Genomic DNA, 27,270 nt, shown 5'->3' on the forward strand with positions numbered 1-27,270 from the left:
TATCATCCCTCTCCGTTGCTTCTATTCGTGGCACTTGGTGAAGGGTATTCTCTTGAGAGGAAAGCTGAGACTTCTTTTGTCTATCTATGGCTATACTTTAGACCAACTGCATACTGTATCAGGCAGTATAGCGTAAGTAAATAAAAGATTTGTATTTGTTAAACTTATATATTTTAATACAATTACTTGAATGTTAACATTTACACTTACTGGGTCTATGGAAAGTTTCATTGTTGAGTATATCACAAATTCAGAATGACTACAACCACAGCAAGTTCATTGCTGGATTTTGGTTTTATGTGTTTTTTTTTCAACAGCACTGTATTTACCTATATTCCATTCCTCTGTCATAATCCTTTCTGACTTTGCTTGTGGTATGTGCACTATTTTCATTACACCTGGACATGTACATTGGGTCTGTACCTTGTACAAACAATATTTAGTGCATATTACAAGGGGATATCTCATAATGGAATACTGTATATACGATTAAGTCACTTTTCACTCAAAAACTACTTGGTTGCGTGTATTATGAAAGAAGTTCATATCATTATAAGTGATGCTGAGGTTATGAAACACCAAGATATTCATGAACACTTGTCACATCACAAATGTCAAGATCTTTATTTTTTCTAAACTCAGTCTTACCTCAATGACTAGTACAAACATATGGAATCAAATCATGGTCTTATAAGGCCTACAACTGCTTCAAAAGTGTGCACTGCTCACAAGTGTTATTTATTGTACAAGAAATGAACATGACAACAAACTTAGGCATTTTGAAGAGGCTGCCCATAACAAAGGTACTAAAATGAAGTGTGCTGCAGAATGATGAGAGGTCATTTTCAACATCTCTTGGTGTTATGACTGCATAACACCTGTTCATGTGTAGTGTCTTGTTACTCTAAACTTTTCACAGTATTTCACGTTTAATAAACCTTTCATAATAGGCCTTGCTTGTTAGGGGAAATAAATGTGAGTATAAATGAGTGGTATAAACAATGAGGTTTTCGTTTTTCTTTACCAGTGTTGCAATCTTCCTCAATACTGTATGTTACTGTACAAGAGAACCTTACAAGCAAAAATTATACAGTTGCAATGTTCGCAAATTAATTATTTGGTATTCTACCAGGTTATAATACTATTTAAATACTTTCCTTGAAACTGGTTCTATTTAACAAACTGGAAAGTCTTAACAAGTTTTAATTTTGTTTCCCTTTGCCAAATGCTCTGTAACTTTGGTTTTTATTTTCACATTTTGTACTGACATACTAATAACAGCTTCTGCTTGTTTAATACAGATCTGGGGGAGAGTTTAACGAGGGGAGGAAGATCTCAGTAGAAGAGAAAGTTTTAAGGTATATGCACCATCTTATTGGTTATGTATTGAACACTAATGAATGTGGTTAGATTGAGTTGTCTAAAGGAAACATTCTGATGTAAAACTTGCAGATAATCAAATCATTCCAAAGTATATTGATCTTATTTTAGCAAAGAAAATCATTGTCTTTTTATTTAAAAATGAGAATATTTTTATTTTGCTTTGAAGGAAGTTTTACTTTTTAATTTATCATTAGAAATATATATATATATATATATATATATATATATATATATATATATATATATATATATATATATATATATATATATATATATATATATATATATATATATATATATATATATATATATATATATATATATATATATATATATATTATATATATATATATATATATATATATATATATATATATATATATATATATATATATATATATATATATATATATATATATATATATATATATATATATATATATATATATATATATATATATATATATATATATATATATATATATATATATATATATATATATATATATATATATATATATATATATATATATATATATATATATAAATACACACACTACTGTATAAGATATTCACCAGAGGGGAGGGTATGAAACACTGAGCAAGGATGAAGGACATCTGTTGTTCTTCACCCAGAAAAATAATTCACAGAATGTATTCCACACAACATTTAAAAGGAAAGGGTAATATCAGACAATACTTCTTTTGTCAGAGCAAAGGTTCCTTTTAGGGGCATGCTGTGTTTTTAGTCAAGAACTAATTCTGACTTGCTCACTAGCTTAAAACAAAGACTGGGTAAAATTTTATTTCTTATTTTCACAAGAAAAGTATTAAATGCTGAACCCTTGATGTGGGTTCTTCAGAAAGTGTATGAGTGAACACAGTATTCAGGAGGACTTAGCAGTGTTTAAATACCAACATCAAAATGAGTAATGTCAATGTAAAACACATGGTTTCTCATCATACAGCATTGAAAAGAAAGGTACACATAGATATCATGAAGTCTGGAATATCTCTTTGGTACATAAAGATTTATATAGCTATAATGGTAGTGTTTCCAGTTATTACTGGGTTCTTGAATGATTCCAGGATCAAGGAATTTGCACGTGAACCTTAAACTGCTGGTATCAAAACCATTAACACGTATGAGTTAGAATTTAGTAGTAACTCCAACATCTCGGACATGCAGAAAAAATACAAACATTACACAGTCAGCTGAAGTGTATTGACAAGTAGAAACAGGCAAACATCATATTGAAGTGTAGAGACGCTTGACATGAACACTGGTAGAATAATTTACAGCATGTTTTTGTTCCACATACACATAAAAGTCATTCTGAGCTCTTGCAGCATTGTGTCTTCTCTGGAGACAACTGAGGGTACCACATAAGAAGGATATTTACTTATTATGCTGTACATAATGAATATAGTATTAACAAATTGCAGGTAAATGTGTGTACATATATATATACAAAGTGCAGGTATGTTTAACTCCAGACACAATATTACACAATGTTAACTTCATTACACATTAAGCCCTTTTGTGTAATGTTAAATAATTTATTGACTCTCGGTAGTGTTTGTTGATAAGAAATTGTGAACTAATTTTTTATGGTTGTTTGCTCCAATGCATAGTACTTACAATCATTAAATTCTTTGTTTTATCCACTTGAGTTGTGATAGAAATTTTGTGTAATGTCCAAAAAATTATTTATTGAGATAACCAGCCTTACAGACTTTCAATTCCAATTCGGTTTCCTGTACGGTCATATTGTAGCTCTACTGTACTGACAGACTGAGTGTTGCAGGAGAACAGTAATACAATACCAGTTAGTGAATTTCCTTCAGAATTATGCCCTGAAGAGATCTAGTCAGTGAGGAATGGGTTTGCAAATGAAAACCTGTGTTGAGTCTGGTCAATAAAGTAAAAGTAGATACTGGAAGATAAAATATAGACATAGAGGAATAAGGCATTAGTTGATACTTTTCTTGTAACACCAAAACTTCTGCTACAGAAAAGGGATCTCTTCTGTCAAACTCAAATACTAGCAGAAATTTGCTCGCAAGTTCTTCGGTTGGGAACACAAGGAAGTTCCTATAAAGGGTCCAGTAATTCTGCACCAACAATTCATGCTTTTGTCATTACATGACAAAAAATCATTTAACAGCCAAAAAAGAGTTAACACAGTAAAAAAAAAAGAAAGTTGTCTGCTGTTTTCTGTTTGCATTAGAGCTTGACCAATCGAGCCCTGGGTCTCATTTTGCTCTAACTAGAGCTTTGTAAAAACTGACAGCTATACCATCAGTCACCCCTTAAGTATCTCTTAAGTTTTAAGACTTGTTCATTGGACAAAATCTATTTCTTAAACAGTCATTTAACCCTATGTCACTAAGCACAATTTGAACTCGCTTTTTACAAGGCAGATGTTTCCACTGGAAAGCAGAAGAGAGCATCAAAACTGCATATCTATTTACATATTATGCTACAGTTGTGAATATTACCATCATTTGCACTAAGAATTTCTGTGAGTATGCGACTTTCCAAGCACATGCCTGGAACCCAAGCAAACACCAAAGAACCTCAGTCAGTTAGAGGTAACTAAATTGGGAGGTATGTCTATGCAACGTAATGTTGGCTTTTTTTGTTCTTTTTTTTTGTTTCTTTTTTACATCTTCACATATGAAAGTGAGGTTTAGTCTCCTAGAGATTTACAAATGATAAAGAACACAATGGTACTAAAGTGAAATCTAAATTTGAATATACAAGGTAAAATGTACAGTGCAAGGCTTCACTTTCTCTCTCAACATGTACAATATATTTCTCTCTTTATATATTTAAAAATGTTCAAACTACATTTGCTGCAAATAAGCAGTACTAGTACACTACCTTTTTTTTTGTTTTGGTAACCTAACATATTGCAGTCTAATTTTGCATACTGAATAATACCATACATCACAGTATGCCCAGGACTTGTTGAAAAATATTTGGCTAAGATTCGAAGAAAACAATAAAAAAACTGAATGAGAACATGTTAGCTTTGATGAACATCTCAAGTTTTTCCAAATTGGTCAGGGAATCTAGATGACAGATGACACAGTCCCTTGATCAAAGCCTCACTCATAGGATTATGAGAGTTTTGCATAGTAGGCCTGAATCTCAAGCAGTGTTTGGAAACATTGAGGTTGGGAACACAAGGAATGGGAAAGTGATTACCAAATAGGAAAAAAAAGCAGTCGTAACATTCAGTAAAAGGAAAAAAAAGCAGTTTTGTAACAGTCAGTAACTTTTGCTTCGTCTCGAATGAAAGCTTTTCAGAAGGACGAGGGACTCTACAGAAACTTAGCGAAATGAATGGCAGTCCAATAGCTTCAAACTGCTTGCATCCTATTTGATAGTAACTTTCTGTTAGATTCTGAATAATAACAGGTGCAAAAAGGCAATGTGGAACTCTACAGCAAATTTGCTTCATCCACTCTCTAAGGCAGAAGCTCAAATTATATCTCTTTGATCCTTATTGATAACACACATTCCTTTCATGCAGCGCTCAATTCATTGACGACATCTTTTGATCTCAATTGCATATGTAGACAAAGCTTGTTTTTATTTTTCAGTGTTCACCTGAATGACAACAACATATTGGCAGATGTATAGTATAAACAACGCTTTGTGGTACTGTACTTTGGAATGTCCTTCGTATGACTACAGCATTATCATTATTAATGTGTATAAGTGTAACAATTATGCTTCTGTATTATGAACAGTGCATAACACTTCGGAACAAAATGAATAATTAGGTTTGCATTGCAAACAATGGGAAAATTCTGCCCTAACCAATGCTACCTTGAACAGTACATGATGCTTTACCTAAGGAAACTCTTTTTATGAGACTAAAGTGAGTATCCTCCATTTTCACTGATACATGGTATGAGAGAGAGGTCTGTTTAACAAGAATTAATGGCAGTAGGATTTTTGTGAATGACCGAGATTTTGATTGGTCCGGGTTATGATGTTTGGGACAGCTTCAGCAACATTTAGGTGAACATATCTCCAGAACATATCTCCAATTTGACATTACATGTTTAAATGCAACTCAGATTTTTAAGTTTTCAGCTATTTCATCATTACCAAGCCTTCTTCTAACATCAGATCCTTTTTATCTTAAAGTATATTACCAAACAATAGTTTAACAACACATTGGTCATATCAGCTTTGATTACAGTATATTGCAACATTTTGTATTAGGACAGATGAAATGAAAGAAAGCCATCAATAACCTTTCAAAAATAATCTCGGGTGGAGGGTCGGGGGATAATTTGGGTGTGTAGTTTGTGGTTTTTTAACTTTTTTGTTTTCTTGAAAAATCTAGAAGAGTTTTGTGAGAACCACAAGCATAACGGCCAGACCCATTGAGGCCACCACAGTGTTTGCAGGGTTGCAACCGTCGCCCTCGCAGTGGCAATAGGTGACCATGATATCCTTGGTACCAGTCCTTGTGTAACATTCTCCAACTGGGTATTTGGCGTCATCGATCCAACCACATCCACGGACTGTTCGAGTCTTTCCTTGAACTGTTTGGAAGAAATGATTCATTAAACATTATATAGGCCTACTGGCATAGTTCCATACTGAATGTCAAATGATTCATTAAATGTCATATAGGCTTACTGGCATAGTTCCATACAGAATATAAAAAACAAGAATGCAATGGTATAGTTGCATACAGTATAAAAAACGGTAGTGAAATAAAAGTCAACCAACTTACTGTGTTGTACGATTTTTCTGCAGTACAAAGCTTCCAAACCAGGCAAGTGGTCTCTTTTAAGCTGACTGCAATCTACCTGGTCTAAAGTGTGCCTGTCGAAATCATGCTCTCCGCATCGGGGGTCAATTGCACTGTTGCACTGCCAGCATAGTACACTTTCACCTGCGAAAGACACGGCAGTATTATGCAATATTCTCGTTTAAGAGTAAATTAGTATATTGACTGGGTTTCAAATGGTAATTTGCTAGTACGTGATGTCAAAGTTGGGCAAGAACTTTCCAGGGCAAGTGCCATTGAAAATATACAGAAATTTTAACAAAATTAAATAATTACTTGATGGTTGCTTTACATGACTTCTTTAAATTGCAGTTGTTTGTTGAAAAACATTTGAGTGTTGCTCTCATTGTAGATTATCTCTGAATGTGTTAAGATGTAGACAGTCTCTGCTCCCATCTATCAGTACACACACACACACACACACACACACACACACACACACACACACACACACACACACACACACACACTCTCTCTCTCTCTCTCTCTCTCTTATGTAATAAATTTCTGACTCACGTCGGGATTGAACCGAGGTTCAGTTGGTAATGCCCTTGCCTTTCAATGAAAAGACATGATGTGAGTCAGAAATTTCTGTTTCACAGGTGATTACTTCTAACACTATATATATACTATATATATATATATATATATATATATATATATATATATATATATATATATATATATATATATATATATATATGTGTGTATATATATATATATATATATATATATATATATATATATATATATATATATATATATATATATATATATATATATATATATATATATATATATATATATATATATATATATATATATATATATATATATATATATATATATATATATATATATATATATATATATATATATATATTATGCGTGTGTGTGTGTGTGTGTGTGTGTGTGTGTATACTGTCTGTTCTCTGAGGACTTCCAATGCAAAACAACAGAACAGGCAAGAAAAGAAACTCCTAAGACGAGGCTGAAATGTCAGGCCGTTTTCTAAAAATTAAAACAAACGGAAAAATGTCCAGCGCCTGAATCTAGGTCACATTCCCGGTACTGTTTCTAAAGTTAATGCTCCATGATGCTGCTCTTTATTGTTCGTCCTGACATAACCTCGCCCGTTGTTAGTAGACAGAGGCTTTGTCATTTTTCTGTAGGCTTATTTTTTTCGTTCCAATGAAAGCTGCCGCTAGGCCTAATAAAATTAAAATCAAGTACAGTACATGTGATGATTAACGGTATCTTCACATAATTAATTTTAAGTATCCTTTTGAAAAATGCATCGTTTATCATTTCATGTAAAGATAAATGTGTGCAGCATTAAAAGTTTTCTAGGTAGTGGTCGATGGTCAGTTCTACTGCCTATTTCTGAGATTATTTTCTTGGCCGACTGTGTTCTACATGTTTATTTAGAGCCTTTCATATCCATAATTTACTCTGAATATGTATAAAACGTATTGCTTAGCATTTGCATAGCCTGTGTGGCAATATATGGTTACCTAAAAATATAGTGGACGATATTAGGTCAAGAATTTGAAGCCTATTTATTTTTACAAAGTTTACTTGCTATCTTTGACATTTGTTTTAAATAGTGTATCTTTATACTGGCTTGAAAGTAAAGATGTAGAATATTTAATAATGTCTCAGTTTTGTACAATATGAAACTGAAGATATTTGTAAGAACCTGCCGAGTCTCAGTAGACGCCTGGGCCAGGCCATCAAACGTCGTCAATGTAATGCCAGCATTATCGTTAACGTTTCTCGTATTTGGACGTTTGAAATTGTCAAAATTTCCGTTTCCAAATGTTATGTTACATTAAATACTAGACGAATGATTAGTAGTTTCCTGCTATTTTTTATTTGTGGGAAAAAACGTGAAGAAAGTTGCTAAAGGTTATTGTGTTCATGAAGTTCAATTGCCTTTCCTGCTTAGCCTCGCTAACTGCTGTGGTGTAAACAGTCTGTTTTTTTCGTAAATGTTTTTTTTTTCCGTAAAACGTTGGTTTTCTAAATCCGAGTGCTCTTTGTGATAACGTAGAAGTTATCGCAATCAATGATCTTGTTGGTTTAGGCTTACAGCAATGCCATCTTGTTTCAAATTAAAGATAAGATTAGACTAGTATAATGTTATTACTCCTGTGTTGATATGTCAATTGTCCCGACTTACATTCCGAGGTTACCATTTATTTTAAGACAATTAACTCAGACTAGCCTATACTTTGCAATTCAAACCTTGGCATAGGCTAATACAAGTGTAACACACCAGCCTAGGTTAATAAACCCAGGTCTACTCTTTGCTCGAACTGGTGCTTGACGTCGGAAACGGCCGAATCTTCATTTCGTAGTTAAGGTTGAGGGAAAGGCCGACTCCCTGGGTTTGTTTAATGTGTAAAGTCACCAATTCGGCGCCAGGATAGTGTTTCGGCGGCGCCATTAATTAAGTCTCCGCTGAGCTTGTTTTCTTTGGTGACTTCCCGTTTTCTTCAAGCTCAATTAGTCACGCCTAAAACGTGCCAGGTCACGCATTTTAATCATTTTTACTTTATGGTATTTATACGAATGTCACACATTGTGTATCACATGTTTCTTCATTCACAGGCATCAAGACTGTATCTATATTGTAACTCTGTATATTTCGTATTGTAATTCGTACTCGTTCACTGCATATTATTGTTTATTGTTTCGACCTCAGGTCACAGTCAATTCCATTGTCTCTCACGGCCCGGCGTCAGTCGGCTGCAATATAAGCCGCCTGGATCTGTAATAAAGCAGCAGTAACCTTTACCTGCTCGTTTCTTTGACACCTTACAGTGGTGACCCCGAGTATCCCGAGCCATTAAGCGGACTCACACGGCGACTCAGTCTTGGCTCCAGGATTTCTCCAAAAACGCTCTTAGCGGCCTAAACACGGCGCTGTAACCAGCGTTTGAGCGTGCTGACTCTCGTCGGCGTACCCCACCAGCGTCACTCAGTATTTGTAAAGTCACCAATTCGGCGCCAGGATAGTGTTTCGGCAGCGCCATTAATTAAGTCTCCGCTGAGCTTGTTTTCTTTGGTGACTTCCGTTTTCTTCAAGCTCAATTAGTCACGCCTAAAACGTGCCAGGTCACGCATTTTAATCATTTTTACTTTATGGTATTTATATGAATGTCACACATTGTGTATCACATGTTTCTTCATTCACAGGCATCAAGACTGTATCTATATTGTAACTCTGTATATTTCGTATTGTAATTCGTACTACGTTCACTGCATATTATTGTTTATTGTTTCGACCTCAGGTCACAGTCAATTCCATTGTCTCTCACGGCCCGGCGTCAGTCGGCCGCAAATATAAGCCGCCTGGATCTGTAATAAAGCAGCAGTAACCTTTACCTGCTCGTTTCTTTGACACCTTACAAATGTTTCTTAGTAGGTGGATACGTGGTGTAAACAAATTATTCCTAGTGGATTCCTTCCACAACTGTTAGAACTGGTTCCCTGTTACAAGGGAGAAATATAGCATTTCAAATGAAAACAAGGGGAGCTACATTCCTTTCCCATTTCATATTGTCGTACAGTAAGTTCCAAAAGTGAAGCTACAAATTTCAGAGGATTTCGTTCGAAATTCACTAACTGGCAACTACAACACGTAGCTGAAAAACTTATTTTTTTCTACATTGAAAGCTCTATCAACTAAAATAAAGCTAACATATGATGGACAAATATAAAATCTATGATATTTATACACAATCATAAGAAAAAATTACGGTAATAATAATTATTTCAAAGTACAGTAATTACTTCAAGCTATAGAAACGAAACAATTTGAAATTTTTGTTCAACACAGAATTACCAACATTACCTTTGCATATTTCGAGTAATGTGGAAACAAAAGGAAACAAATATTTAATATCATAATGTATTATCAGTTATTTTAGCGAAGATGCATAAAACCATGCAAGTGTCACTAGAATATAAAAGGAAAATCTCCGTAACATAAAACATAATCAACCATGAATGCACCTAGATTCAACTGTGAAGTTGGGTCTGGTTGGTAGTTCTGATTTTTTATAGCATCCGACCATTCAGACTCAACTTCAGCTTTGGCTTCGGTTTCGACCCACGACACAAATGTAACATTATCTACCAAACCTACGAATCACCAGCCGCGTCCTACTAGGGTTGGGGGGGGGGACTTTGCCCCAATACCCCCATTGCCAGCCAGTAATATTGAATAAACAGGTAAATCAGTTCCCTCCTTCATTATGTTCGCAATAACTGACAGAAAGTAACCACTACTGAAAGGGTAAACTGGATTGCTAACAGGTTTTCCGTTACAAATACAGAGGGCTTCTCCAAATAATAAAAGTGTTCTCAAATCATTCAAGTCTAAAGGCGGCCATACACGTACGAGACTGGCGCGCTGATTTCGTAGCGATTGGCGCGAACCGGTCAGTCTTTAACGTGTATGGGGGCTATTGATGCCAGTCCTGTCGGGACTGACCTGTCCCGTCATCATTTCAGCATGTTGAACTGACTGACGCGTCTTGCACGGGCCAGCTCCTTTTTACATGCTTTTATTTAACATGACTCCCCTCTTCCATCCCCTTCCTCCTCCCCTCGCCCACCCCCTCCCCCAGCACACGATCAAGTGTTAATTTAGCTGTGGCCTTCCCCCTCCCATCCCCTTCCCCAGCCATCCCCCTTCCCCTTCCCCTTCCCCTTCCAAAGCACATGATCAAGTGTTAATTTAGCTGTGTCCTCACCCTCCCTTTCCCTCTTCCATCCCCCTTCCCGTTCCCTCCCCTTCCCTCTCCCCCTTCTGGAGTATACTATCAAGTGTTATTTTAGCTGTGTCCTCCCCCTCCCCATTCCTCTTCCATCCCCCTCTCCCTTCCGGAGTATACTTTACTATCAAGTGTTAATTTAGCTGTGTCCTCCCCCCCTCCCATGCACCTCTCTCTCCCCCTTCTGGAGTATGTGATCAAATGTTAATTTAGCTGCATCCTCCTCTCCCCTTCCCTCCCCTCCCCAAGCACACGATCAAGGTTAATTTAGCTATCCTCCCCTCCCCTTCCCTCTTCCATCCACCATCCTCTCACTTCCCACCAGCCCCTTTCCCGCCCCCTTCCTCCTCCTCCACCCCCTCCCCTTCCCATTTTCCTCCCCTCGCCTCCTATCCCCTCTCCTTCCATCTTCCCTCCCCCTCCACTTCCCCCTTCCCTCTTCCATCCCCCTCCCTTTTCCCTTCTTCATCCCCTCCCATTTCCTCTTCCCCTCACCTTCCTACTCTCCTCACCCTTCCCTCCTCCTCCCTTGTAAACAGATATCAATTTCGTTAACTGCAGTTATAACATCGGTTACAATTTCTGTCAAAACTAAAAAGTACGAAATAAAAAAAAAAATTATTAAAATGCACTATAAAGTAAGCATTAATTTTTTGAGACACCAGGATTTTCTTACAATTAATCATGTCTAACAAAAATATAAGCATGGGCGCCAAACCTGGAAGGAAATGCTACAGGAAGAGAAATAATTTTTTTTATTTATTGTAGCATTTCCTTACATGTTTGGGACCCACGCTTTTATTTTTGTAGACACGATTAAATATAAGAAAATCCTGGTGTGTCTCAAAAAATATTACTTTTTATGCATTTTAATAAAAGCGTGTTTAAATTTTAAAAAAATTTTTATTAAGACCTAGGCTGATGGATAAAAATAAAATAACTTTTTTCAATATAAAATTTAATTCCTAACTTGTTCAGTGATACAGACATATAAATATGTACGTCTAAGGCTCATTGTGCATATCTGTACATCTGCATTTGCCTCCATTTTGATATATATGTGAAATATCTCACTACACTGTACGCTAACAAACCCATCTGAAATACAGTAGCCTACAATAAAATGTCACTGAGTATATACTAGAAAAAGGTGAAATAATTTCAATAATTTCTTTTCTCTTTCTCAGCCATGACTTCCTTCACCCATACTTTATGCTTTTTCTTGCAAATTTCATGTTCGTATTCTCATTATTGCATTAATCTTCCTTTGCTTGGTGCCATGCTTTAACACGACCTAAATCAAAGAGTGGAAACTCACTATGAAGACACTACAGGACTGCCCTCTCGAAATATGCGTAGAGCTAGTCATCTGCGTGTGTGGGCAATACCCAAGAGGACTGGAGCGTGCGCTAGTCCCGGCAGGACAAACCCGATGCCAGTCGCGTACGTGTATGGCCAGCTTAAGATCCACCAAGGTTGACCGAAAACAACTGAAAATTCATCTCACTGACTTCCTCACTTCCTCTGCCTTGGCTTAGGCCTAGACTTCCTCACTTCCCTGGACTTGACTTTGGCATAGACTTCCTCACTTCCCCTGACTTGACTTAAGCCTAGACTTCCTTACTTCCCCTGGCTTGGCTTAGGTCTAGACTTCCTCACTTTCCCTGCCTTGGCTTAGACCTAGACGTCGTCATTTCCCCTGACTTGTCTTAAGCCTAGACTTCCTCACTTCCCTTGACTTGACTTAGGCCTAGACTTCCTCACTTTCCTGACTTGAGTTAGACCTAGACTTCCTCACTTCCCCTGACTTAACTTAGGCCTAGACTTCCTCATTTCCCCTGACTTGATAATGAAACCTAATTAATGGAAAATCATGTTTACAGCCATTTAGATATCCAAACAACTCAGTTTATTAAATAACAAGCTGGAAAATATATTTCCTTGATTACTGAAATAGGCCTAACCATGTAGCCAATGCTAAATGCACATATAACTTGGATTTCTTTTTTTTCCACACCAACTAGTCTTATTTATACTTCATTCAATCAGATGCTAAACTTCTTTGTGCTTTATCAAAAGAAATCATAATAACTTTCGATATGACGCTATAAAATTAGAAAGTTAATTTACAAATCACATTAGGCTAATGCTTATGCCCTCGGTTCCTCCTGCCACTCAATGGTGAACACTCGATATCACACATTGACAGCCGCAGATGTTTCTATGGGGAAATTCTTTTTTTTGGGGGGGTAATTTTTTTTCTTTTAATAAACAATTATTGAACTAACACTGACCATTCACTGGGGAAACACCTTCTGTGGTTCTACAGTTAATCACTGATACTTATTATCAGACAAAGATGATGACAATAATTGGAATAAAATATACTAACTGTCAACCTACAAGTTTCTAAAGAAGTACGATCAATTTTGAAATTTGTAGCTTCACTTTTGGAACTTACTGTACACCAGCCTCACTTGAAGCCCTTGACCACACTTCAGCGTGGCCAGAGAGAGATGCCAGAGATTGCCATTTGACCAAGTTATCAGACAAAAACCGCAAATGGCAACACTTGTACACGTCTCGAACAGTGCGATTATTGAGCTTATGTAACCACACACTTAGTTATATTTTCACACTTATGTACGCACACTCAAACACAGACAATCTCAATTTCGAGTGGTTTATTTAATGTCTTGATAAGACGGAAACCAATTCGTTTTTCTAGTCCACCAATTACGAAGGGTATTGCCATTAATTTGAAAGAAGGATTTCCATCATTACGGTATGCCGAACCAAAACATGCAGTAGTGTATTATGTAACCAGCCTGAGCATCAGCCAGAGTTGTGACAGCTTTTTGTGAACAATTAAAGGCTCTCCGCATTTGCATTACATTTTTCACCAAATTAGAGAACCCAGTGCAGGGGTTAAGTTTACTTTTTTTTTAATAAAAAAAAGTATTCGAATACAGCCACGTTGGACTTGGTCTACGATAAACCTGGTTGATGGGACCATGATGATGAACTGCATTCCAATTTCAGGCAAGTCCTTGTGTTGTGTGTATGTGAAAATCTTAATATATTCACTCATACAAACTTAACCTAACCAAGCACTCGTAAATAGTATGTTTTCAGAGACTATTATTGTAGATTATAATACTATATATGCATAGGCCATGAACTCTAGCAGGGCCGGCTCTAGTTCATTTGGTGCCCTAGGGGAGACTGGACTTTGGCAACCCGCCCTAAAAAAAAATGCAGCATGTACACATTTATTATTTATATATTTTAAATGCAACACTGCAACAACAACAACCTGTAGAAAAAATACAAACCATTTTAATATATTAACAATATAATAAGCAACACCTCCAGGTGTAGTGCAAATGTTCTGGAAAAAAGATGCAAAATCCAAAAGCAATGTAAAACAGTGCATTCAAAGGTAAAAATCAAACATAAAGTTTCAGAGCAAGGAAATATTGCGCTTTCTTTAAACCAATGAACACAATGTGCAAACAAGTCACTCTTAAACGATAAATAGCACAAACATCTCCAATGGTCTTTAAAACTTAACACGTCTGGACTTCGTAGCAGCAGAGGCATCTATGGTTTCTTCAACTGAAATTTGTTTTAAACACTTTCTGATTAATATTTATTAATGCCATTACACTGAGGCGTTCCTGAGATACTGTGGATCTCAAGTTTTATTCAGCTTGAGTTTGGAGAAGCTTCTGTTAGCAGATGATACAGCAATTCTCAGTGCTATCCACATATTGGGTATACGCCCTTCAGATTTTTCCCCTCCGGAAAAACCAAAAGTTCTAGTGTTGTCATCTTGTCAAGTATCAAGAAAACGTATTTAAGAGAAAACGTGTCAAGTAGCTTAAGTGTGTAGGGTGTGCATCAACTTTACTGTATTATACATATCTTTTTATTTATTTATTTTTTAATGTTTATTTTTTTATCTGTAATTCGCCGACCCCTCTGTAATTTGGCCTAGGCAGCCGCCTGTGTGGCTTATGCACTCAAGTTTGGAATAGACACATTGGAGTCCGGATGGTTGTTAAAACAGGATAGTTTAGGTAGGTGTAAGCCTTTTTGAATTTGACGAATTTTTCCGTTATATGTTCATTACTATCCGATTTTTTGGCATACTTGGTAGTATTGTGGTTAAAATTTTAAATTTATGCAGAAGTTACAGTGCATTGCCATTTTACCAGGGATTCTCCATGACTGAATTCAATTATGGGCGATTTAATGCCTGCTTGTTCCCGTGAATTTTGTGGTATGGTCTTGATTTTGAATGTTTGTATTAAGATTTAAGGTAGAATGTCAGTTTCGTAACCATGAAGAAAGGTTTTGTTTAGAGTGGCCTGAGAAATCGTTTAAAATGTTACGAGCAAAGAAAAAAAAAATAGTTGAAGATAATGCATGCTTCCAGTAGGAAACTGGTTGACTGGAGATGGGATGGTTTCCTAATAATTCATGTAGGGATTTTATTTACATATTAATCTCTGTTTCTCTCTCTCTCTCTGTATACACACACATATATAATATATATGTATGTATGTATGAATATATTTTCATGATATTGCCTTGTAAAATGTATATCTTTCCATGATTTTGATATAATTACTGTTCTGGTTGTCATGTGTTTTGTGTAATGATAATAATTGTTGAAGTATCGTGCGTAGTGTAATGTCAGATCTCAAAAGAGTTAATAATTTGAGTAACTTAACAGCGTGATTTAGAATTAATAATACGCCTTTAATAATACGTAGTGGGAGAAAGATTTTCAAGTTAGACCAGATGTGTTTTGCTTTGAGTGTCATTGCGAAAGATAATGCATTGACAGGCGAGAGATAACAATAGCTGCTCCATTCTGGAAACCAACTCAGGTTTTTCATTTTGTTTTAAAAACATGCCATTTATGATTAGCCAGCTGCCGTCTGTTTTGATCGTGTTGACATTTTGTTAAGAGCTTTGTCCCATATGATTTTATGTTCGCATCACGTAAGCCTTTTTGAGAGTAAAAGCACGTCTCGATCGGTTACATCATGTTTTGTAGGATTGCATTGCTCTGATCACGTATTGTTCTAATGCTCTAGTTTTGGCCCCAAGACGTTTTGCTCAGGAAGTGACGTTATCTTCCTCTTATAGAATTTTCTCTTGTATCTTGTTCCCAAAATGTCTTAATAATGATGTCATCTGATTGTTTCATTTCTGACTGGAATACTAAAATTTTGCTGATTCTGATTTTAGAGACCGTTCATGTGGTTCCCTCTCTCTCTCTTTCTGAGATCTGAATGTAGGAAAAGTGTGTAATGGTGCCTATCAGAAGTGTGTTTTGCGAATCTCAAGCAGCTGCATTTCAGGAGATTTTGCAAAAGTTTTCACAAGCTTGTGTAAGGTAAAGTGAATTTTACTTATTATTACCATGGTATAATAGGTATATTAAGGAATTTTTGCCTTAGTGCAATTGTTTTTGGTAAATCTTTTGTGCTCTTGTGTTTACAATCTCTTAATTTTTCACATTTTATATATTGGTGATTTAACATTTATTTACTTAACATTTTAAATATTTCTTGATAATTTAACATTACATACTTAATTTAATTTTCCTTTACTAAGATTTTCTTTTCAAATCTTGAGTACTTCTTGATAGTTTAAATTTTGCTTAATTGATTTAATTTCATGATAAATTAGTTTTTGTGATTTAGTTTTGTTTAATAATTTAACTCGAGAATTAATTAAATTTTGTGTTGTTGTCAATTAATAGTAAATTTCTTCAGATTGTGAATTCTAAGTATAAATTTTAAATTTAAAAATAAATTTTTGTATTACAAAAAAAAAAAAAAAACGGTGCTTCATTTACTGACCACCAGTGAATAGGATTAATTGTGTGTGTAAGGCAAAGTGATAAACATGTTTTGTTCCTTTAGTTTTGCTGAAGTGAATTAAGACCAGAGAAACAGTTAAAGTTGTTTGATGGAGTGATGCCCTTTTACTCTAGTATGTTTCTTACTAAATTGTTGATACCTCACAGTTGTTCTGATAAACATAGTTTGATTTTTCACATGATTAATAAGCTTTTTAAGGGATCACTGTTGCCTTTAGAGTACTCAGTCATAATTTTTATTGTTATGAGAGTTCAGTTATCTGGCTGAAGTGAGGTAAATTTTTTAATTCTGTGATTAGTTGTATAACAACCAGGTACTTGGAACAAGTACCTGGTTTTCCACACTGCTGTCTCGCTTATTTCCTTAATAATCCAGAAAATATTAGGAGTAGTGGGGAGAGGCAGACCAATAGAGGAGAGAATGAAGTGGTAGAATTTAGGAGTGGCACAGACCTTAGTCGATGGTAGGGACATCTATGCTTCTCTATGGAGTTCACACCTGGAGGTGAATACTGTTTGCTTTCTCATTCTCAACTTTAATTTGCCCCTTACTGTGACTTCAATTCCTGATGAGAACCTTTCCTTAATCCGCAGTAATCGCCAGTGACATCGCCTGGAGTCAGGCCCCCAGCAAGATGCCATGCCTTAAAAGGGGTGAGCAACGGCTGCGCGGGAGTAAGTCTGCTCTTGCCACACAGCCTCACTGCCCAACTGCTCGCAGAATTTCAGACCGAGCGGGCCCCTCACTTTCACACACACTTGGAATACTGTGACTCTTGAACCAGAACCCTTCTTGGAGGACCCAACTCTACTTCAGCCAAGGATCTTGTATCAAGCATCACAAGGAAGCAAATCACGGTGTGTCTTAGAGGGAGAATGGTTTTGCCGGTGTTCGTTATCTTTGACTTGATATCGCTCTCTCGCATTTCATTACTCAGTTCAGTCCCTTTTATCTCTGACTTCACAACCATTGTGAATACCTGTTTGTGTGTTTCCTTGAGACAGTGCATAGATTAACATATTTCTTTACTAGCAGTCAGTAGAGTAATATAAATCCCTCCAACTTGTGTGTAATTCATCATAAGAGAGATCATAGTTCTTTAGGAGTCTCATCTGGAATTATTTCACTTCCAGGAGTGTTATCAGTGCCATTTACCAGTGGATGTTTTCCTGAGTTCCTGATTTGCCAGATTGGCCTAATTGACTGCTTACACATGGTCCACTTACTGTATGTACATGTTCATGTTAGATTGATGTGTTTAGTCTCCCATCCAGTTAATATTTTACATGTTCTTTTTGTTAAGTGAGATCTGTCCATAATTTCCACTTTTGATTTACCATCTTGTGTGATAAATAAAGTAGTGTTGAAATGCAGATTTTCACTTTGGCGACCTTCCAATTAAAACCCACTCTGTTATGGTCTTTTGAGGGTTTTATTTCACAAGGCTAGATTTAGCAAAAATAAATTCCGTTTCCCTTGAAAACCGTAACTATATATATACGTTATATATATGCATATATATATATATATATATATATATATATATATATATATATATATATATATATATATATATATATATATATATATATATATATATATAATAATATATATATGTATGTGTGTAATCACGAATTAATGCTTAAACTTCAAACCTCTGACAAAGTCGGCTGGCATTGTCTGGCAGTTAACACCAGTCGTGAGGTCTCCTTTTTCAATTTTTGGACGAGGCCGTTACAGTTTGTTAAACTCTTGAATGGCTTCCTCGTTTTTGTTCCACTTGTCCTTTTTATTCATACATGGCCATTCTGTACTTTGTAGGATTACTTAGTAAGTTAGCTGTCTCTTCAATTGCTTCTTATGAACATGTGCACGTTTGGGGGGGAAGAAAATATGTTGTGAGGAGATATTCATGGGGTTAGCCTAGACGCATCTATTTACGTTATAAGAGAGACAATACAGCCGGTCCGGCGTGGTACACACACGTACACAGAAGCCGTAAGAATGAGCGATTTTCATAAGATTAGCCACGACTTACAGTACATCATGGCCTTTACAACGACAGCGAATGTCTAGTAAGCTGGATATGTTATGAACATTTGTAGCAGAAAAGCAAGACAAGGTTTATTGTTGGATTTGAATTTTAAAATGCCAGTCATGCCGGGTGTGTCAGTATCAAGATGCACTCTCTTTTCACGTGATTGGTGTAGAAATCCTTCGTAATTGTAACTGAACTTTTCTCCAAAGTTACTTGTACCTTTGATAACTTGAAATCTGACGTATGTTTGTTCATGGCTTCGTCTGGCACAAAGTTTTGATTAATGATTGCTACCTTGCGTGTCTTGTAGGCTGTGAAAGCAGATTTACTATGTTCAATTTTCCTATGTGTTCCACTTTTGAAGTTTATTTTTTCCTTTGTTCCACATCTTATACAGGCTTTCTTTTCTAGGGTCTTCCCCCAGCACCTCACCTTATAAAAACACCAACCCCAGATAAAAGAGGAACGTTTAAGTGAAGAGTTTTTCCCCCGCCCCTTACTGTAATAAAGCACTGACCATCCTGCTGTTAAGAGTACATTTTTTTGCTTAGGAGTCGTTACGAATCAAAGGGGTTTATTAAAGGTCAGTGTGTTCTGTTGTTATTAGAAATGTTAGATATTTTAATTAATTTTGGCAAGGTCTTCAGACTTGTACGGTAATTAGTGCCATCGCCCTGTTAGGAAAGTAAACTTTTATTATTTTTTCAATATTTGTTGAATATTGTAATGCCCCTTCAATTACGATACGCTTGTGCGCATTCATGTCTTTTTCCCATAATGCCTTCTTGTTGTTTTGCCGCTCCCGCCTCCCTTTTGTAGCTTCGTGTTGCCTCTCTTCCAGAATAAAGGAACTTATTTATCTGGATGTATTATTAATCCACCGTCATGACCACTGCAGCAACATTCCTTAACGTGGTACTCTCACCTATTTCACTGAGTATCTCTCTCTATCTTGTCTCTCTCTTTTATCAGTTTATTTTAATATGTTTAGACCATCATACAGCCGAATTTCCGACTGCATTTATACTTGGTAATCTACATTTACGTTCATTTTGGTAATTTTAGATATAACTACTGTCAAAATGTTAGCGGTTAATCTGTCATATTGATATATGACGTTTCATAATGGTACACCTTTTACATACAAGATTACTCACCCACATGGTACAAAGAACGGTTACGAAAAAAAAAAGGAACTGAGCTGTAACGACGATATCAACGGCTTGAACCACAGTTGATCACTAGCACCCATCTGAACCAGTAAACAAACGCGGGACTCTCACACACGAACTTTTGATGTTAGTTTATTTTTTTAATAATGAATTTATTATTAGATTGACTTTGCCTTGAGGTCTGTCACCATCACAGGAGAAAGGGAGTTCGTAAACACACCGGTAATGAAAATCAATATGAGGGTCACGCGACCACATAGCGCTCATTGTTGTGTAGTTCCGTTCTTTATGGTCAAAGGCTATACTAGGGAAAATTGCCACCGGATAAGCTGCGGAAGTTTGCAGAAGTAACACCCGGTTGCAGGCAAATATTTGTTTAATTGTTGTTTATTCTATTAACTTAAATATTCTATTAGTTTAAATAGTCTTATGCCAGTGCTGGTTCTTCCCTAATGTAGGTCTAGTATTTATTCGCGTTCGGCCAAGTTAAAACGACTTTGTATCTCATTTGGGTGACTACCAGGGTGACCAACTGAAATTGCTAGACGCAGCCGGCACTTGGGTTAGGCTATAAGTCTCTTGATCATACGTAAGCAAGGGGATAGTGAGCCAGCAACCTCATTCCAAATATGCTTGCTGAAAACTCTAAGAAAAAGACTCACGCTGTCTGATTTCCTAAATTGCCAGCTGCATTTTGGGCTACCAAATGTGGATTCTGTCTACAGGTCTCCCCCAACCGCATTCACGTGATTTATGAGGTCTGGTTCGCGTTTCGAGGCAAAACATCGTTGGCTGCCCATTTTTTTTTTTTTTTTTTTTGTTTTACCGTCATAGGCGTTACGGTGTCAAACGACGATAATTTTCCTTTAAATATTTGTACTGTAATGGAATATTGAGATAGTGTTCTTGGATAATGAGGCTGATATAGTTTCTCATTCTCAATTTGAGTTACTTTTCTGTGAAATTGAGTGTAAATAACTTGGTAATCATTGGTACGGAGTTTGAAATGTTTAACACGTTTTTATTTGAAATGTTTTTTTTAAACAATCTGTTAGAGGATTTAATGCTCAATTCAATAAATATTTATTGGCCAGAACGTCGGAAAGGCTTTTAATTTTACAAAAGCGTTCGTGTTTTTGAGTTGAGGTTTGGGTAGTCTGAATTAGGTTTTGGGAAGAGATTTCAAAATAGTTTTTCTGGACGAAATATTAATGGGTTTTAGTCAGTAATCCAGGTTAGGTGGAGGTGGTGGTCTCCGCATATTTTCAGTTTTATTAATGAGGTGGGTCTCCGCTCATTGTTAAGATAGCTATTGCTAGTTCAGCAATTTGAAGCTGTAACCATTTTCATATTCCAAAGTATTTTGTATTAACCTGTTCACCATTCAGACTCCTGTATTCATGTTTTCACGGCGCGTGTTGTCTTTCCCTCCCTTTCCTCTGCTCCTGCGAGCTGCTCGCAAGAGCAAGAAGGGTCCGTGCTGGTACTAGGGCATCACAATCGAACCTCTAAAATCTTCCCTCCCCCCACCCCCTTTCGTCACTTTGACCAATTTGTCCGATCACATGCGACGGAGGGGCAAAGCGATGCAGGAGTGATGATAATTGGGAAAATGTTTGGTGGGACTCCGTGGCCTTCAAAACTGTTCTTTTTTTCAACTTAAAGGTGAACAAACACCGCCGCTCTCGTCCCCGTGACGTAATCGCATGGCGTGACGTCACTACCACGCCATAAAACGCCCATGACAACTGTATTCTCCCTAATGGCCTGCGATTCCAAAGGAAGGCTCGTTCAGGAACAAAATCCCCCTCAGCAGATGTATGGTGCGAGATGTAGACTCAGATCGTGAGTCACTGAACGATACATCGCTGTAACAAGCGATTTCCGGACGCATTTCACTACGCCTAAAAGGGCGCGCTTCTCTGCTGCAGCACGATGTCATTAATCCAGGTTGCTATCGATTGCACCACCTGAAAAAGCTACATGAGGTAGATGCATAAGTTCGACAGAAATGAAAGCGAAGCTCCGAAGTCAGAATGAAAATAATATGTCAACCGATCTCACCGTCGCATGGTTGTCTCAAACAAAATCAGAACTGGCACATCGCCAGTGTTATTCTAAAAAAAAAAAAAAATTACTTTCGCATTGTGTTAACAATCGGCATATGCTTTATCTCTCATGAGCAATTTGTTAAAAGATTAAATTAGCCAAAGACATTCGTATTTAAATAAAAGAAAAATAGGAAAAGCAAGAAGAAAAAAGAGGCGTTCAAGAGTCTTGTCCCAGTAGCATCGTTCGATCGAAGACTGATGACGTCATGCTGCGGTAATGACGTCATCCTGGATTATGGTTGGAACTGTGACTCTATCAAAGATGGCGGATTCCAAAACATGAGCAAATTATACTTAAGGGCTTCGGTGTGTATAAACAAGCCCTGCAAAGTCAATAAGATTAAGTGTGTGAAAGCTTGGGTCATTATAAAGTGGTGAAGAAACGGCATGCGTAACGATAGGCCTATCGTTATATGCTGTCATAACAAGCTATAATTATATTGTACACCTGTAAGGGTCGTATTAATCTTGATATAACTAATTTATTTATTTATTTAATCTAAAAGCAACTTTCTTACTCTCAGAGATTACAGGCGAGGCTTAGAGATTATTCTCATAGATCCCTTTCAGGACTGAAAACGTTTATGTGTATTAATTCTAAGGAAAAAATTTACTCTAGGCTTACTTCAGATACTTGAAGGATGAAGATTGATCTTACTTTGAAGGACAGAATCTGTTTTGTTAGATTACTTTAAATATAGAATCCGGATTACTTTGGAGGTCAGAAATTACTTTCAAGATTACTTTGAAGAGAGATGGGTTGCTGTCGGTACAAAGATTAGAGAGAGAGAGAGAGAGAGAGAGAGAGAGAGAGAAATGGCAGGAAAAGTTTTGAGTTTATGTAGAAAAGACATTCTAGACCTACCAAGCTTAACTTTACACGCGGAGGAATGTTAGCAAGAAAACCTTTGATTTTAACTTTACATGCGAGGGAGAGGCCGAAGAAAGATTTTTTGAGGTCAGCTGTATATAGGAATAAGAGACAATAAAACCTTTTGAGTTTTAACTATAGTAGAGGCGGTAACAAAACACTGTCAAGAAGTTGAACTGAGCCTTCTGAGAACACGTCACCCAGTTAGTCACAATGCTCGGGCTAACACCAGTGGAACACTCGCTAACATTTATTCATTTGACCAGCTACACACTGTATTTTACTTCCCTGTTTTTTTTTTAACTTTAAAACATGTTTTATTTGTTACAGAATATTAATCGTTACAATTATTGATGTGTAAACTAGGCTTATGAAAGAAAGCCTAGATTATAGTTGTAGTAGAAGCATGAATAATTCTCTTGCATTTTAATCTTCATTTTCGTTAGTCAGTGACAAGGAGGGATGAGTACTGTATGTATGTATGTATGTAAGAGGGAGGACGGAAGACGCGCAAATATCTCTGTATTAATTGAGAGAGGAAAGCAAGTTACAGGCATAGCATATCTCTCATACAAACAGTCTGTGGGACATAAATTCCAATAGATTCCGATGGATAGACAGATATTCTCCATAGGAATGCATATATTTCCGGATCAAAAGCTTGATAGACCTAGGCCTATTGATGTGACTTGCCAGATTATGGATGAAATGAGAGAATGGTATATTTCCGGCTTTTCATATGACTTAGGAGAGAGAGATTAGAAAATGAAAGTCCTACGTAAAGATGGTGAAGCAGACTGAAAGAAATCGAACTTCCGGTGCGGCCTTGGGATGATCGATTCTCCCGTCCCCTGCCCCCCCCCCCCTCTCTCTCTCCCTCTCTCTCTCTCTCTCTCTCTCTCTCTCTCTCTCTCTCTCTCTACAAGTACGGCCAACGGGCAGAATTAGGTCAGCCAGTAAACTTAATGGCTTTACTGAGATCGGATGAACGCCTGTCAAACTTTCCTCGGTTATATAATAGAGTAAACTACATTTGCTCATTTCACTGGTTTCTATAGGTGCGTATGTGTGCACTTACGCACATGTGTAACTGGATGATGCATATCTATGTTGTAGATGCGTTGTGTAGTGTATGCACTGTAAATGTATTGTGCACATATATAGTGTAAATGTATTGTATGTGCTCATATACAATGTATTGTACACATAGCCTATATAAAATATAAACAAATGCAGCGGGTTTAAGTATTCTTGTCATAAACTTCTAAGAGTATTTCAAATACTTCAGAATATTTAGAAGCGTCCCAATGTTCGACTTGACTTGGTTCATAGCCCGTGAGTTGCACAAACTATTTCCATCTCATGAAACAAGATGCACTTATGAGAGAGAGAGAGAGAGAGAGAGAGAGAGAGAGAGAGTGTGAAACGGTAGGAACAGTTGAAAGCGAGAAAAAAAACATTCTAAATCGTTTATTCAACTTCGTTGGTCACGTGTTGTGTAAGAGTCAGTAAAAACTCGCATAGCCTGCAGAGACCTGCCATTGTTCCAGAGAAAATGGAAGGGGCTTCGTTCCAGAAAGACTGGAATGAAAAGTTTACACGCACACACACACACACACACGCTTTGCCGCTAAACATCCAAGTCCCTCGTAGTAGGGAAAAGTAGCCACGATTAGGCTATAAGGGGTCTGGAAAAATCTTGGAAAATAATGATAATGGAATAAATTGAAAGAAAACGAAGAGGAGTCGAATAAAACTACAAGAAATGGATAAGGACTGATGAAAGGCGGGGCGAAAATTAGGGGAAATATAATAAACTTGAGGCAAACAGATAAAAAAAAAACAAACGAAAGGAAACCGAAAGAGAACTCAAACGCGGGATTAAACCGGCTCGCATGAAAAGTTAATATCCTCAAGGGAGCCAAGAATAGCAGCGTTACTGTGGAAAACGGGGTTTCCTGCTTTCTTTCTTCCTTTCCTTCTCTTTCTTGACACCGGAAGAGCAGTCGAATAACTATATATTTATTGCAGACATGAATCGTTACAATAGACAAGCTTAGATGAAACGGACAATAGTCTGTGCTTTCTTCATTCCAGCAGATAAGTCTGGCTGCAGCAGACAATAATCTGTGCTTTGCTCGTTGCAATAGATATGTCTAGTTGCATTAGACAACAGTCTGTGCCTTCCTCTTTTCAGCAGATAGGTCTAGTTGTGACAGACAACAGTCTGTGCTTTCCTGGTTCCAACAGATGGGTCTAATTGCAACAGACAATAAATACACGCACACATATATGTATATATAATATATATATATATATATATATATATATATATATATATATATATATATATATATATATATATATATATATATATATATATATATATATATATATATATATATATATATATATATATATATATATATATATATATATATATAATGGTGGAAATACACTGGGTTTTAGGAAAGGACAAATTGAAAAAAAAAAAAAATTTAGATTCCATAGCTCTGGCGCAAATGAAAAAAAAAAAAAATTAGAGTCGTTATTTTGTGTTTAGTCGACCGTGGCTGGATGTAGGCGGGGTTAGAGAGGGCATTAAATATGAACGTCATCACTTACGACATTTTTGAGGAATCGAGAGAGAGAGAGAGGAATATAGCGCACGTACTTTAAATTGTAGTCTAACAGTCCAGTCGAGGGAATTATACCATTTATAAAAGCTACCTTAGCCAGAATGGTGCGATTGTTCGGGGCTAAATCTGTTCGTACCCTCTCGCGTGGGATCGAACCTTGATCATAATGGCAGCAGCAGCAGGAAGTCGCTCTCACGGCCTCTGTAATTCCGCTTCGAGTTAAGCGTCAGGTCAGACATGGGTTCTGAATATTGAAGATGGTACTTTGGTGGTTTTATGGTACAGTACCTGTTGTTCGTATTAATCTTGATATACTACATTAACGTTGTTCTTTTACCAATACTCTTATTGATAATTTTCTGTATTATTATTATTATTATTATTATTATTATTATTATTATTATTATTATTATTATTATTATTAAGATAGACCCTATTCATATGTAACAAGCTTCTAGTGGCCATTATTATTATTATTATTATTATTATTATTATTATTATTATTATTATTATTATTATTATTATTATTATTATTATTATTCAGAAGATAGACCCTATTCATATGGAACAAGCCTACAGGGGCCACTGACTTTGAATTCAAGCTTCCAAAGAATATGGTGTTCAACTGGAAGAAGTTACAGAAGTTAATACGGAAATGAAGAAAGAAGAAAGGATCACTTATTAGAGAAGAAAAAGAAATTGAATAAATTAATAAATGAATAGATAAAAATGTAAATAAATTAGTAAAAGACAAGGTGAATTGTTTTAGGGTAGTAATGCATCGCATATTCGCTTGAACCTTTGAGGTTAGGTTGGGTTGACAATGATCATAGGTGTTCCATTGAGTTCCCATGAATAATCTCTCTCTCTCTCTCTCTCTCTCTCTCTCTCTCTCTCTCTCTCTCTCTCTCTCTCTCTCTCTCTCTCTCTCTCTCTCAGCGTAATTTGTGCTTTGACATGGCCTGAATCATTAACGTTCCACGGGGAATGAATGTACCTGAGGAATGGTTCTTTTCCGTTGGCTCACGGCATCTGCTTTTAATTAAAAGCCACAGTCCTTATAACTGGTAGAGCCTTCAAGACGTTCCAGTATTGATTTTACCGAAAGGTTTTGTTGCTACCACTGGCTTGCAATTCTGCGACATCAGGATAATCTTTTTTCCCACTTTTGCTGAACACGACGAACTTCTGTTTGCAATATTTTTATTTATTTATTTATTTGTTTGTTTGTTTATTTATTTATTTATTTAGAGAGAGAGAGAATCGCGTTTTTTTTCGAATGCCGGTCAGTGCTTCATGTATTTCATAAGAATGTGCGTCCTTAATAATAATAATAATAATAATAATAATAATAATAATAATAATAATAATAATAGTTTATTAATGCTATGCAGAAAAGAGTAACGGCTGCTTGGTCTCATTTCCTGCGCTTCAAAGATAATTTGTCGTGCATGGCATGCTTCATTTTTCATAATATATGCTTGTAACGGAGCTATTTATTTTTCATAATATACTGTACGCTTGTAACAGAGCCATTTAGTTTCCATAATAT

General features: G+C 36.3%; 1 protein-coding gene across 1 annotated transcript in view; it reads right to left on the reverse strand.

Moving 5' to 3' along the window:
- Positions 1 to 2,184: 2,184 nt before the first annotated feature.
- Positions 2,185 to 27,270, reverse strand: part of LOC136847062 (UPAR/Ly6 domain-containing protein crok-like) — a 123,664-nt gene continuing 98,578 nt past the window's right edge. Inside the window, exons 2-3 of the mRNA XM_067118321.1 lie at positions 6,147 to 6,308; positions 2,185 to 5,952 (exon numbers count right to left, since the gene is read on the reverse strand). Coding sequence (XP_066974422.1) covers positions 5,747 to 5,952; positions 6,147 to 6,308 — 368 coding nt within the window. The 3' untranslated portion in view covers positions 2,185 to 5,746. The remainder of the gene's footprint in view (positions 5,953 to 6,146; positions 6,309 to 27,270) is intronic.

The sequence above is a fragment of the Macrobrachium rosenbergii genome, chromosome 16, assembly GCF_040412425.1.
Source record: "Macrobrachium rosenbergii isolate ZJJX-2024 chromosome 16, ASM4041242v1, whole genome shotgun sequence".
NCBI lineage: Eukaryota > Metazoa > Arthropoda > Malacostraca > Decapoda > Palaemonidae > Macrobrachium > Macrobrachium rosenbergii.